This window comes from Stenella coeruleoalba, assembly GCF_951394435.1.
Source record: "Stenella coeruleoalba genome assembly, chromosome: 14".
In the NCBI taxonomy this organism is placed as follows: Eukaryota; Metazoa; Chordata; class Mammalia; order Artiodactyla; family Delphinidae; genus Stenella; species Stenella coeruleoalba.
The window spans coordinates 61,696,617-61,710,106 of record NC_137160.1 but is presented as its reverse complement, the minus strand read 5'-3'; the positions used below and the strand labels follow the sequence as shown (position 1 = coordinate 61,710,106).

General features: G+C 39.4%; 1 protein-coding gene across 4 annotated transcripts in view; it reads left to right on the top strand.

The window, feature by feature from the left end:
• The window catches only part of SPIRE1 (spire type actin nucleation factor 1), a 206,698-nt gene that overhangs the window by 34,875 nt on the left and 158,333 nt on the right, over positions 1-13,490 (top strand). For all 4 annotated transcript variants that reach the window (XR_013831443.1, XM_079943535.1, XM_079943534.1 and 1 more), the window contains exon 2: positions 8,547-8,581. Coding sequence is in view for 3 of the 4 variants with exons in the window: in XM_079943535.1 (XP_079799661.1) it covers positions 8,547-8,581 (35 nt within the window). In the remaining variant the exon portion in view is untranslated. The remainder of the gene's footprint in view (positions 1-8,546; positions 8,582-13,490) is intronic.

Here is a 13,490-nt window from a genome sequence, read left to right as displayed (position 1 = left end):
CATATGTCCCCATATCTCCTCCCTCTTGCGTCTCCTTCCCTCCCACCCTCCCTATCCCACCCCTCTAGGTGGTTACAAAGTGCGGAGCTGATCTCCCTGTGCTATGTGGCTGCTTCCCACTAGCTATCTATTTTATGTTTGGTAGTGTATATCTGTCCATGCCACTCTCTCACTTATTCTTGAACTTTGCCCCCTAGTGCCAACCCGTGCTTCACTTCTGGGCACTCGTTGCTTCGTAGTCTCTCCCTTACTGGGCTGGGTGACTGGTCCCAGTTCTTTGACCTTCCCTGAGTCATTTTATTCTTCAGAGCTTGAGCTTCCCCAGCTGTAAAAATGAAGGTTTTACAGCAGTGCTTCTCAGGTCTGGGCTTCACACCAGCAGGTAGAATATGTTTGATCCATATAAAGCAAGTGTGGATTAATTTGAAGTATTAATATTTCATTAACAATAATTTATTTTCTTAGAATTTAAAAGAGCATTGTGGGGGTGGTTTGAATGACATGGATATCTAGAAATGTCTAGGAAATTTTGGATGGATGCCTTTTGTCTTTAATATGTTTCTGGCAGAGGTGTTCAGAATAGTTCCATTGATCATAGCATTTCCTTTAAGATTGGGGCCTTGTGAAAATAATTGTCAGTCCATCTGAATGAAGCTTTCAACCAGAGTTATTCAGGGTAGGGAGATGAAAAATTATAATAACCGGAATCATTCTTAGTACTGTCAGTTTTGGAAGGAGAACTTGAGAGGTAAGATAAGACTCTCTGCCTGTGCACAGGCAGTGGACGATGAGCACTACATGCCCTGGACGGGACAGGGAGGAGAGAAGATGGTGAGGGGAGGACAGAGGAGAGTGGGGTGAGGGCCGTGAGCCCCATGTCTTCTCCTGTGGCTGACGCAGCACGTACAGGTGCAGGGGACTCAAGGTGGACAGATGGCATGGCGGGCTTCCTCCTTACAGGCCAGGGCATGGGTGTGGGTCTGTCAGTTATACCTCCATATCTGAGGGGTCAAGCGGTCTGTGGACCACAGCTTTTTGGGTTTGGGAGAGGAAAGTCTTTTTGACTTATTTTCTCCCTGGAGAGAATGCTTCAAAGACTTAAGTGGTAATAGAGCTAATGTTTTATCAAGTACTTATCGTGTGACAGGTGACAGGCTAAGCAGTTTACTTTGATTATTACTTTTGCTCCTCACAACAACCCTGTGATAGGTACTGTTATTAACCTCCACCTTACAAATGGGATGTGAAGTGTAGAGGCCTTAAGTACAGCCAACAGCCCACCTGGGATTCAAACCCCCAAAGTCTGGCCCGGAGTCCTTGCTCTTAACCACTGTGCTCTGTTGTCCTGTGCCCTGTGGGTCATTCTCTATGGGATTAGCCAGTATACAGGGTGGCCTGAAGGTCATGTTTGGGATGGTGAGAGGGCGTCATATTGCTTTGACTTTTTAATGGTCTGTATATTTGTTTTCTGTAACAAATCACCAATAATTTTGTGGCTTAAAACAATACAAAATTATTATCCTACAGTTTTGTCAGTCAGAAGTCTGAAAATGGGTCCTATGGGCTAAAATTGAGCTGTTGGCAGGGCTGTATTCCTTCAGGAGCCTCCAGGGGAAAATCTGTTCCTTGCCTTTTCCAGCCTCTAGAGAGGCTTTCCACATTCCTTGGCTTTGTGTCCCCCTTCCTGCAATCATGTCACTCCAGCCTCTGCTTCCATCACCACCGCTCCTTCTCTGGATCTCTTGTAAGGCCCTTTGTGATCGCATTGGTCCCACCTGGATAATCCAGGGTACTCTTCCCCACCTCAAGACCCCTAACCACGGCTGCAAATCACTTTGCCATTAAAGTAATGTATTCACAGAGTCTGAGGATGAGGATGTGGACATCTTTGGGGGCGGGGGTGTCATTATTTGGCTTATGTAGTCTCTTTATGGGTTGATGATAGATATGGCCATTCCAGACTTTCTTATTTCACTTTTGAGTAATAACTGATGAAACCCCCCTTCCCACTACCCTGGCCTGAGCCTCTGCTGATGTTGTCCCCCCCACCCCCCCGCCGCCTCCACCCAGATACCATCACATGAGGAGAGGAGAATGTGTGTGTTAGGAAGCTCTGGAGAGAGGTGTAGAGTAAAAGGTAGTGGCTTTTAAAGATCTTAGTGAGCAGGTATAAAAATGAGCTGAATTTTACAACAATCCATCATATGACTTAGCTACTTTTTGTATTTCAAAGTCTATACCTCTTTTACATGGTTGTAATCTGGTAAACATAAAAATTTATATTCAGTTTCTCTATAGAACATTTTATCACAAGAGTTTTGAAGAATACTAAGATCTTTCTGTTAATTCATGCTGCCGGTTTTACTTAGGACTTTATTTTCATGTGTCCACATCACCCTTCTTTCCACAGGGTTGTGATGATAAGCCCACCAGTTGCTGAGCCCCTACTGTAGGCATTATGCAGAGCGCTTCAAAACATTTTTTATTTCATTTAATTTTCGTATTGGCCTCATGAGGTTGGAATTATCCCACTTTTTTTGTAGATGAGAAAGCTTAAAACTCTGGGAAGTATCTTATTTTAAAGTCGCATCACACAATTATTAAGTGATGGAAGGACGATTTGAACCTAGGCCTGTCAAAATCTAAAGGCTTTTTCTTGATACTTATTGTACCAGATGGCCTTACCAAGGCAACCAAGAGAAAGCTTACTTAGATACTCAACTGCTTCAACATCAGCAGTTGTGAAGAAATATATTAGCACAGGGACATTATGGTGGTGGAAGGTTAAATTTTATTTCATTCTTACTGACAGCCAGGACAAGAAGAGAAACTTAATGAAACTCTTTAGCTGGTCAGAGAGTATACTAGTTTTCTCCCATTTCTACATTCTAAGTTCCTGTTAATCTTTGAGCATTTATATAACTAGTGAATTTGTTTGACATAGAGGATAATGATTTTATAATTTAACAGTCAAAATAAAAGTATCCCCTATGTAGCTGTTTCTTGTGTCAAATGTATAGCTTTTTTTTCCTCATTAAAAATGTAACTTGGAAAAAATGATTTTATGGGGGAGCTGGGTATAAGCTGATTACAGAGTTTCCCTGTCCTTACTTTTGATACAGAAACAGCAAACTAGGGACTTCCCTGGCGGTCCAGTGGTTAAGGCTCTGTGCTCCCAGTGTAGGGAGCATGGTTCGATCCCTGGTCGGGAAACTAATATCCCACATGCTGCATGGCGCGGCCTAAAAACAAACAAACAAACAACCCCCCCCCCCCCCAGCAAACTAAAGTATATGCTGATCATGGATTCTAAGCCCTCAGTGACCATGGTGTTTCAGAAATCCAGGCTTGGTTAGGCTGCAGGAATTATTTTATTGCTAAATTTTAGCCTGTTAACTGTTCAAAACTATTCTCTTTTTTTTTCTAGTATTAATATAAAAACTGTCCAAAAAGCCTGCTACTTCTCTCATAAAATATTTGAGTTCTTAAACTAGTGCTGTTGTTGATCAGTTTTGATCAAGTCGTTGAGAATACTTTCCTTGGAAAAATGGAGCATGGTCAGGGCATCCTTCTTTCCTTCTTCCCCTACTCCACCCGTGATTAGCCCATCAGCAGGTTCTGTGCGTTCTGCTCCTGATTCATACCTTGCATCCGCTGCTTTTCTTCCTGGATGCTGCCACCACCAGGCTGGCAGCCCCGTTGCTCCCCAAGACAGTGACAGTGGCCTCCTCACTGACCGCAGGCTTTCACTTGGATCCTCTCTGCTGCTTTCTTCATATGGCATGACTGACCTGGAAACCTATCTCGCACCAGCTCACGCTCTTTCTAGCATCTTCCATGAGCTTCCCATTGTACTTCACCTCAGATTGAAACTCCCTGTACTGTCTTTCAAGGCCCATGTGATCTGCCCCCGCCTGTCCTTGCAGAAGCTTCCAGGGCCCTCCCACAGCTGCTATCTCGTTCCAGACGGAGCAGCGGCTTCCCCAACCCTGCAGTGAGTTGCTACCCCACTTCAAGATCTCTATTTAAATGTCATCTTCTCAAGGAGTCTTTCCTGCTGTTTTCTTTCTCTCCCTTTTCTGTCCTTAATGGCATTGATAACCAGTTGTAATTATTTTATTTGATTGCCTTCTTTGGTCTCTGTTCACTAACATGTAAGCCCTATGGGGCAAGCACCATGCCTGACTTGTTGGCTGCTTTATCATCAGTGTTACCAGTAGTATTTAGTAGGAATTCAGTAAATATTTATTGAAGGAACGAGGGGGATAGGAGTGAGCTGGCGAGAAGGCAGGTGTACCTATTGATACTGCTTTGCTTCACCATGAAAAAGAACAGATAGACCTAGACACTGCCCAGAGTTTGGTCACAGAGGAAAAAAATTGTAGAGTAATTCTCAGAGCCATTTATTCATCCTAAAAGTTACCGGGATTCTGTGTCTTTTTGGCAGGCATAGTTTGCCTTTTGTGTATTCAGCTAATTTGCATCATATTGATAATGTGACTGTGTGATAATTCAGCCATATGCTGAGGTTTCTACCCCGAAGACTGGAGTACTACCTTAATTTAAAACTGTTATTCACCTCTGTGAACATCTGTGAATTTTTTTGAAACTGTGCCTTAATTTCCACGAGATAGTTGTGTGGTTCATCAGAATTTGTGATTCCATTGAGGTGAGGCCGTTTCAGAAAGTGCTGTGTGAACAGCAGGGCTCTGAGTGGCCTACTGGGTGGGATGTGTTCCCTCTGGTACCTTATTGAGCAGGCCTGCTGAGTGGGATTATCTGATTATCAATATTTGAGATTTAAAATGTCTGCTAAAGATGACAGTGTTTCTTAGGTGATGAGTTCTTTATGACAGACATTTCATACTAGGACTAGTGTGGTTTTTTAAAGCCATTCTATGTTAATTTATAGGAAGACATTAGTTTTTCTGTTTACTGGGACATGAGGGAACTTGTCTAGTAAATCTTAAGAGCATCAAATATTTCAGAATTAGTTAAAAAGAAGGGTCTAAACCCCAGCCTTGATTCTTGCAGCATTGTTAAAATGCTCTTTCCTTTTGAGAAATACTGAACTGAATTTTTGGCTTGCTATGCAAATCATCCCTCTTCCTAGTGTGTAAGTACTTTGATAATGTTAAAATATTTTGAAACTTAATGTTTAAGTACTATTTCAGATATTTGATTTTATTTTGTATCATCACATAGTTAATCTAGCCTTCTAATTAAATTTAACCTAATAAAAATTAATAGAATCAATAAATCAGTAAAGTTGTTACTTTAATTGAAAGAACTAATTTACTGCATTTAATAATCTCAAACCTTGCTTAGGCCAACCATCAGCTTAGGTTACTGGGATTGTTGAAAGTGAAGTCATGGGATTGTTGAAAGTGAAGTCATAAGATTGTAGGTTTTAGAGAGATTCCTTAGGTCTGGTTCTGTAAACAGAGATGGCCAGCCTTTGAAGAAAGGCTCAAAGGTGTCACATGAAAATCCTAGGTGCTGTACTGGACGTTTCCAACTGTTAAATCGGGGGTGCCTTTCCCCAGAAACAATGTCAGCAGTGGTAGGTAGCTGGGATGCTGGGCCCTGCAAGTGGGAATGGAGGAGCAGGGTAACAAAAGCACACTGATACTTTTGCGGGGGTTGGAGCCTTGGAGGCTTCACTTCGCTCTGTCATTTTGTGCATGTTTGGCTCCTCAGGCTCAGATTACCCATTTATGGATGAGTGGATTGGGAAAGATCATTTCCAGGATTCCTTGAAGCTCTGCTGTCATGTAATTGGGATTTTCTGATTCCTGGGTCAGAGTCTGAGCAGGGATTTGGATGGCAGAGTAGTGCAGGTGGTCAGGCACTTCATACTTAACCACCTTTTCTTATTTATTTATTTATTTAATTTATTTTTGGCTGCGTTGGGTCTTTGCTGCTGCACACAGGCTTTCAATAGTTGGGTTGAGCGGGGGCTACTCTTCGTTGCGGTGCGCGGGTTTCTCATTGCGGTGGCTTCTCTTGTTGCGGAGCATAGGCTCTAGGCACGCAGGCTTCAGTATTTGTGGCTCGCGGGCTTAGTTGCTCCCCGGCATGTGGGATCTTCCCAGACCAGGGTTCGAACCTGTGTCCCCTGCATTGGCAGGCTGATTCTTAACTACTACACCACCAGGGAAGTCCCTAACCACCTTTTCATATTTGTGTGACTTACCAGTTCAGATTGAATAACGGAAAGCAGTGTGTGTTCTCACAAAAATTTTGGTACTCTTACAGGAAAGCATTTTCAGTTTTATAGTAGAGGTCACTGAAAAAATCTTACAGGACTTTGTACCTCTGTCATTCTTTGAGCACTTCATTACTTTCTAGTGCAAAGTAATGAAGCTTATCTAATAATTTACCTGTCCCAGCCCTGATTTCTGCCAATTTCCCAGAGTCCTGGTTCCTTTGAGTGGGAATGGGCTAGGAATGCTCTTGAAAACTGGGGTGCTCTTGCTTCTCCCTCTTTTGGAGGGCAGAGCTAGGAAATAGATGGTTTTCTGAAGTTGTATAATACCTCTTGGTCCAGTTCGCCACTGCAGGGCTCTTCTCTGCTTCCCACGTGTTAGGTGTATATTCTTTTCCCTCTGTTGCTGATTCCCAACAATATCACTGTATTTACTAGTTTGCTCAGTGATACAGTACATACAAAATAGTTTCAGAATTTTTCACCAACGCTATTACCAACAACAAACCTACTACATAAAATTGTTTTTCTTTGTAATTCTTTTTACCCTGAGAATGTATCATATCGAAGATGTGTATCCATGTACCCTCAAAGAGGTTACTCTCTGTTATGACTTGTCTTAATACTGTATTTCTCCCTCCCTCTTCCTCCTTTACAGAGTAGACACTCAGTAAATATTTGCTGAGAGGTATTCTGTGCCCTTCTGTGAGCTATTCCTGTCCACAGTACTTTCCTATGTTAAATTAATTACCATTTCTATAGGAGTGAAGTATAATTAATCTACCAAAAGCACTAATGTTCTGAGCAGTCATATATAAATAAATAAAAGATAATATATAACATGAAAAATGTAACTATAATATATAATTTTATATAACACTAAATATATAACAGTTATATATTTATCAAACTCTAGTATATACACACATATATTAAACCCATTTTATCTGTGTCTTCATATAATTTAAAATTATTTATTGCTTATATATCATTTTTAATTCACAGAACCCAAGGTTCCTTATTTTCTGGTCTCAATTTCAGCCAGTATTTCACATTAGTATCATTAGGTCAACAGAAATGTGGGTTTCAACTTTATTTTTCATCTTAAGAGTTAGGAGGCATATAAAAACATTATTTATGTTTTTTTTTGGTGGTATCATCATAGACTCTAAGGTATATAAATTCTCATTAATCATTAAAAAAAATGGAGCAACCCATTAGTTGTTGGGGAGAAGGAGTTAGCTAGGAGGAAAGATAGTTTTGGTTGGAGGGAAAGAGGTAGAGATAAATATGTATTTGAACTTAGGACAATGAAATTTAAGAAATGTAGACTGGAGAAATTATGTATTCTTTTTGTTAAAGCTACTTAATAAGTGATTCTCCTTTAAAAATAGCAGTCTTGGGCTTCCCTGGTGGCGCAGTGGTTGAGAGTCCGCCTGCTGATGCAGGGGACAGGGGTTCGTGCCCTGGTCCCGGAAGATCCCACATGCCGTGGAGCGGCTGGGCCCGTGAACCATGGCCGCTGAGCCTGCCCATCCAGAGCCTGTGCTCTGCAGCGGGAGAGGCCACAACAGTGAGAGGCCCGCGTACAGGGAAAAAAAAATAAATAAATAAAATAAAAATAGCAGTCTTTTTATTTTGAAAGTATGTTTTAATCACCCGAATTGACAGAAATATGTAACTGTACATGTTCTTTGGTATTATGTCTCAGTGATGACGAGAAAGTGTTAACGTTGGTGCAGCCAAATATTGTTCAGTCTGGTTATTCTATAGATGATCCTCTACTGGAAGAATTACTAAATTAATTATATGGTTGTGTCTATTCATGTATTAAAGAAAAATAACCATCGTATATTAAATAGGAGTTTGAAACATTTCTGCGTTAATTGAAACAATCAGTGTAACTTTAAACTGGAAATATATTTAGGGAAGAGCCCAAGAGTCTTTTAAAGATTTTTTTAAGGTATTTAAAAGTATTTTAAATGGTACTTTTTAAAGGCCTTTAAAGTATTTTAAGTTATTTTAAAAAGAAAGCAAGAAAATATATTTTTATTTTACTTTCATTAATTTATATATGTATTAAATATGTGTGTATGCTTTATATCTTATTACAGTTAAGCATGTTCTTCCCATCTTTTTCTTTATTATTCTTTTATGGGTATTTTTAAACTTAAATCCTTAAGCAGGACCTTCCAGAAATTTGGTCATTCTAACACCTTTATTTTGTATAAATTTTCATAGATATAATGAAGCCATAGTCAGAATAGCTCAGATATTTTTTGTCAATGATAAAAAAACCAAAATCCTCTGAAAGTAACTTTTTGTATTTTCATTACAGGTAAATTGGAATATTCACATTGTACAGAAACAGAGGTAAGAGAAATCCTCAAATATTTCTCAGTAATGCAGCTTTGAAGTTCTATTTAGACTAACTTGAGTTCTGAAATATCTCACTATGGGTTTTTGGTTTTCTGATGAGGATGTACTGAGAGAAAGTATATATCTTTTATATTTAGGAAGAGTAAAATGTGAAGAAAAATCAGTTATCTCGTCCATAGTTTTAAAATGTCAAGGTGTGTTATAAAGATCAGCTTAGTCATAGTTTAAAAAATTTCCTATGTTGTTGTTTATGAAATGGAGTTAACTAAGATTCAGAGCCCTTAATAAGAAGTAGTTTACATTCAATTTTTAAAGAATCCAATGTAATGTGTCATAATAAATCTTTTAAATGTGTTGGACTCCTATGGAGTTGCCTGGGAGTAGGAAAAAATAGGGACTTGGAAAGTGTTTCAGCAAGATTGTTGATGAATTAAATGATTTGTCATTTGTATAAGTAGGTTTATTATTTTCTAATAATTTAAATAATTTAAAATTCTGATTGTGAAATTTAATGCAACTCCATGTGTCCCTTGCAGAAATTTCAGTGGTGACACTGAAATATGAGGGCAGCATTGATGAATTATGTATGTGTGGTGGTCTTTTCTGGAGCTGTTGCATCATACTTAATTAGGAGTCTTAGGTCTTTTGTTAATGGCAATGCCTAATTAAGGATTTAAGAAGTTATTTTTCTAATTTTATAATACATTTACATGTTGATGTAGGTTTTATTAAATTTTAATTGTTATTTTAAGTAAGATGTAAGATTCCTAAGGGATTATATTATATAATAAAGAAGCAAAAATAATTTATTCTTTTTTGCATTCAGAAGTTATTCAACGCATTTTATGTTTTCTGTTCAACTTGAGAAGTAGAAGTAATTTCTTCCAAATTAGCTGTAAAAATGATCAAGAACTTAATATTTTTATATTGTGACAATTTTTGATGTATTGTTCAATATGATATAAAGGATTGGGATTTGATTTGAGTCCAAAAATACAAGTTCTGTCTGTGGTTTCTGGTGTGTATCTTTCTAGCTATGTAATTTTGAGCAAGTAGTTTTTTGTCTCAGAACTTTGGCTTTCTTACTTATAAAATGTTAAAGATAATCTCTGTTAATCTCATGGGTTGTAAAATTTTAAAGTGATTATATAGGTGAAAAAGTTTTATAAACTCTAAAGACACTATTATCTACATCAGAATGATACAAATATAATCAGCATTCATCTGCATTTAGGTAATGAAATGTAAGGATTTTACATACAAGACATAGTCGTAAATCTCATTATTCTTACTATGTTTTGTTGCCATAAAATCAACATGGTTTTAACATTTTGTTTAGCACTTGCTTTGTATAGGAATGTCACTTCATGTTATCTCCTCTTTGATCCATAACTTGGATCACCAAAAGAATTGGAATCTAAACAGAACTCTCAGATTTTTTTTTTTTTTTTGGTCTGTTTGGAGAGGGAAAATCATGAGAAAATAAAAAGTTCAGTGTGGGGCTTCCCTGGTGGCGCAGTCGTTGAGAGTCCGCCTGCCGATGCAGGGGACACGGGTTTGTGCTCCGGTCCAGGAAGATCCCACATGCCGCGGAGTGGCTAGGCCCGTGAGCCATGGCTGCTGAGCCTGCGCGTCCGGAGCTCCGCAATGGGAGAGGCCACAACAGTGAGAGGCCTGTGTACCGCAAAAAAAAAAAAAAAAAGTTCAGTGTAATATTCAGTTTACAGAATGGGTTCAGGGTATTTTTTAGAGTAACAGTGGTCATTACCTCTGGGGAAGAGATTGGGATTGTGGATGGTGGTTTATCTATATTGCTTGGATTTGTTTTGAAATGAGAATGTCACTGTATATTACTTTGATAATTAAAATAATAAAAAGTAGGGGCAGTAGAGGGAGTGGGAAATTTTTCAAGAAGTTTGACTCCAGAGAAGGAGGAGATAGTTTAAGTAGGAAGTTTTGTTTTGTTTTGTTTTTTAGCTTGGGTAAGACCATACATTTGATGCTGGTAGTGGTAGAAAGGGGGCAGAGACAGAGAGAGAGGGGGATTTTGCAAAAATGTAAAACAATACCACCCCTTTCACTATTTTTTTTTTGAGTTTCTATAAAAACGTTACACATATTAACATATTTAATATTATTTTAAACAATTTTAATTTGAATGATTCAATCAAAATTTCTCAGTTTTATACAAATAGAACTACCATACGACCCAGCAATCCCACTACTGGGCATATACCCTGAGAAAACCATAATTCAAAAAGAGTCATGTGCCAAAATGTTCATTGCAGCTCTATTTACAATAGCCAGGAGATGGAAGCAACCTAAGTGTCCATCATCGGATGAATGGATAAAGAAGATGCGGCACATATATACAATGGGATATTACTCAGCCATAAAAAGAAACAAAATTGAGTTATTTGTAGTGAGATGGATGGACCTAGAGTGTCATACAGAATGAAGTAAGTCAGAAAGAGAAAAACAAATACCGTATGCTAACACATATATATGGAATCTAAGGAAAAAAAAAAAGGTCATGAAGAACCTAGCGGTAAGACGGGAATAAAGACACAGACCTACTAGAGAATGGACTTGAAGATATGGGGAGGGGGAAGGGTAAGCTGTGACAAAGTGAGAGAGTGGCATATATACACTACCAAACGTAAAATAGATAGCTAGTGGGAAGCAGCTGCATAGCACAGGGAGATCAGCTTGGTGCTTTGTGACCACCTAGAGGGGTGGGATAGGGAGGGTGGGAGGGAGGGAGATGCAAGAGGGAAGAGATATGGGAACATATGTATATGTATAACTGATTCACTTTGTTACAAAGCAGAAAGTAACACACCATTGTAAAGCAATTATACTCCAATAAAGCTGTTAAAAATTTCTCAGTTTTAATTTCTAATACAATAAATGTTTGATAGGTTATAGCTCATATAAACAAAAACTCCTTGGACTCCCTGGTAATTTTTGAGTGTAAAAGGGGTCCTGAAACTAACTAGTTTGAGAACTGTTGGGCTGAGGCCTGAAGAGCAGAGATACTTCTTCCTGAGAAATGGAATTGGGGGTCGAGAGAGGTCAAACCAGAGCCCTAAGGTGGATGGTGGAAGGTGAGGAAAGTCATGATATAGGGATGAAGCCAATCTGTTTTGAGAACGAGGGTCAGAACGGTGACTTCTAGAGCCTCTTTTCACCCTAAAATTGCTTTTCTGTTGAGAAAAGAGATTCCCTGTATCTCTTGTAAGTCAGAAGCCCCACGGGCCCTCTCTGGAGTTGGGTCCACTCCAGCCAGGGCTGCGAACCCCGGTGCATGTGGGAGGAGTGGGAAGGGGCCTCGACCACCGAGAGCACTTGGAGGCCCATGGCTCACGTGCGCCCAGCTTCTCCCTGGGAGGAGGGAGGGGCGCGCCTGAGCTCCGTCAGCGCCCCGTTTTCTTCGCTCTGGTCTTGTCCTAAGGCGACTCGTTGTACAAGGTCGAGCCTTGAGCGTGGAGCCGGTGAATGAACACAGTGGGGTCGTGGTCGTGGGAGCCGGTGAATGAACATGGTGGGGTCATGGTCATGGGAGCCGGTGAATGAACACGGCGGACGCTTGCGGCTTCTCGTGGGGGAGAAGGTCCGACTCCTGGTGAGGCTCCCAGACCCGAGGGGAGCCGCAGCCCCCTCACCTTTCCACGTGCCTGAAAGACGTGACTTGAAGTGTTTGACTGTTTTTTAATAGTTTTCTTAGTACATAAAAATCATATTATGGATTCTTTTCTAGTTTTACTGATAGTTCTCTTTTTAATACTTCACCTGTATTCACAAAAGCCAAGCGAAACTAGGACTTTAGAGAAAGCAAGGAGGCCATACATAGGCATTCAGTCAACTGTTATGGGATTTCGTACCTCAAGAATAGCTTAATGTTTATTAAAATCGGGTGTTTTTCCTTATTTCTCACTGTGTGGAAATTTGTTTTAATACACTGGATTATACGAGTATTTTCCAGCGTTTGAACTCATGAAAGGAAATCTTTCATGTAATTTGTTTTAAAAGATATGCAAAATTTTTACTTTAATAGGCAATTTAATTTTTTTTACAGCTTTGTTTCTATTTTTTGAAGATATAATTTACATACAGTAGAGTTTAAACTTTTTAGTTAAAATTATTCGAGTTTTGACAAACACCATCTACACAGTCAAGTTCAAGTTCCATCACCCCCCCCAGGTTCCCCCCCACTCCCCCTCTTGTCTTTCCCTCCCCAGCCCAAAACTCCTGGCAACCACTGATCTGTATTCTGTCCCTTTGGTTTTGAGGAGGACCTGCAAGGTAAATAGTGTGTTACTCTCCCTCGGCCTCGCCTCCCGGAATGGCTCACAGCTCATATTGGTAATTTATAAACTCTTGAGTGAAAAAAAACAACAAAAAAAGTCTTGAGTGACTGACCTGTACTTGGGATTTGCTTGTCAAGGAAGCAGTCCCAACCACAGTTTAGGGGAACTTTCACTCCCAGTTTACAAGTTTTTCCTTCTGCCATTATTTAAATAGTCTTGTGGGTTATATACTCTTATACTTGAAAAAAAGGCTAAGCACTTAAAAATACTAAAACATTTGGATTTTCAAGCATCTTAATTGAGACCTTTTCATTGTTTTTAGCTTTCCAAATTTCATCACATTCTGTCTTCTATTAACTACAGTTAATTATGTAGCACTCAGAGGCCCTTTCCCTTTAGCAGGCAAGAAGGTTAAATGAGTAACCAGGACAGTCCTGTTCTGTTCTCCTTGATGGATTTGCTGTATTTTAAGTGGAATTGGTTAAAGCATTATATAAAGTTAAATAACTTATGTCAATACTTTAATCTTGATAGAGCTAGTTTGTAAAAAATCAGAGCATAGCGGAAAAATTTAAGCTTTACTGAGGGAAACT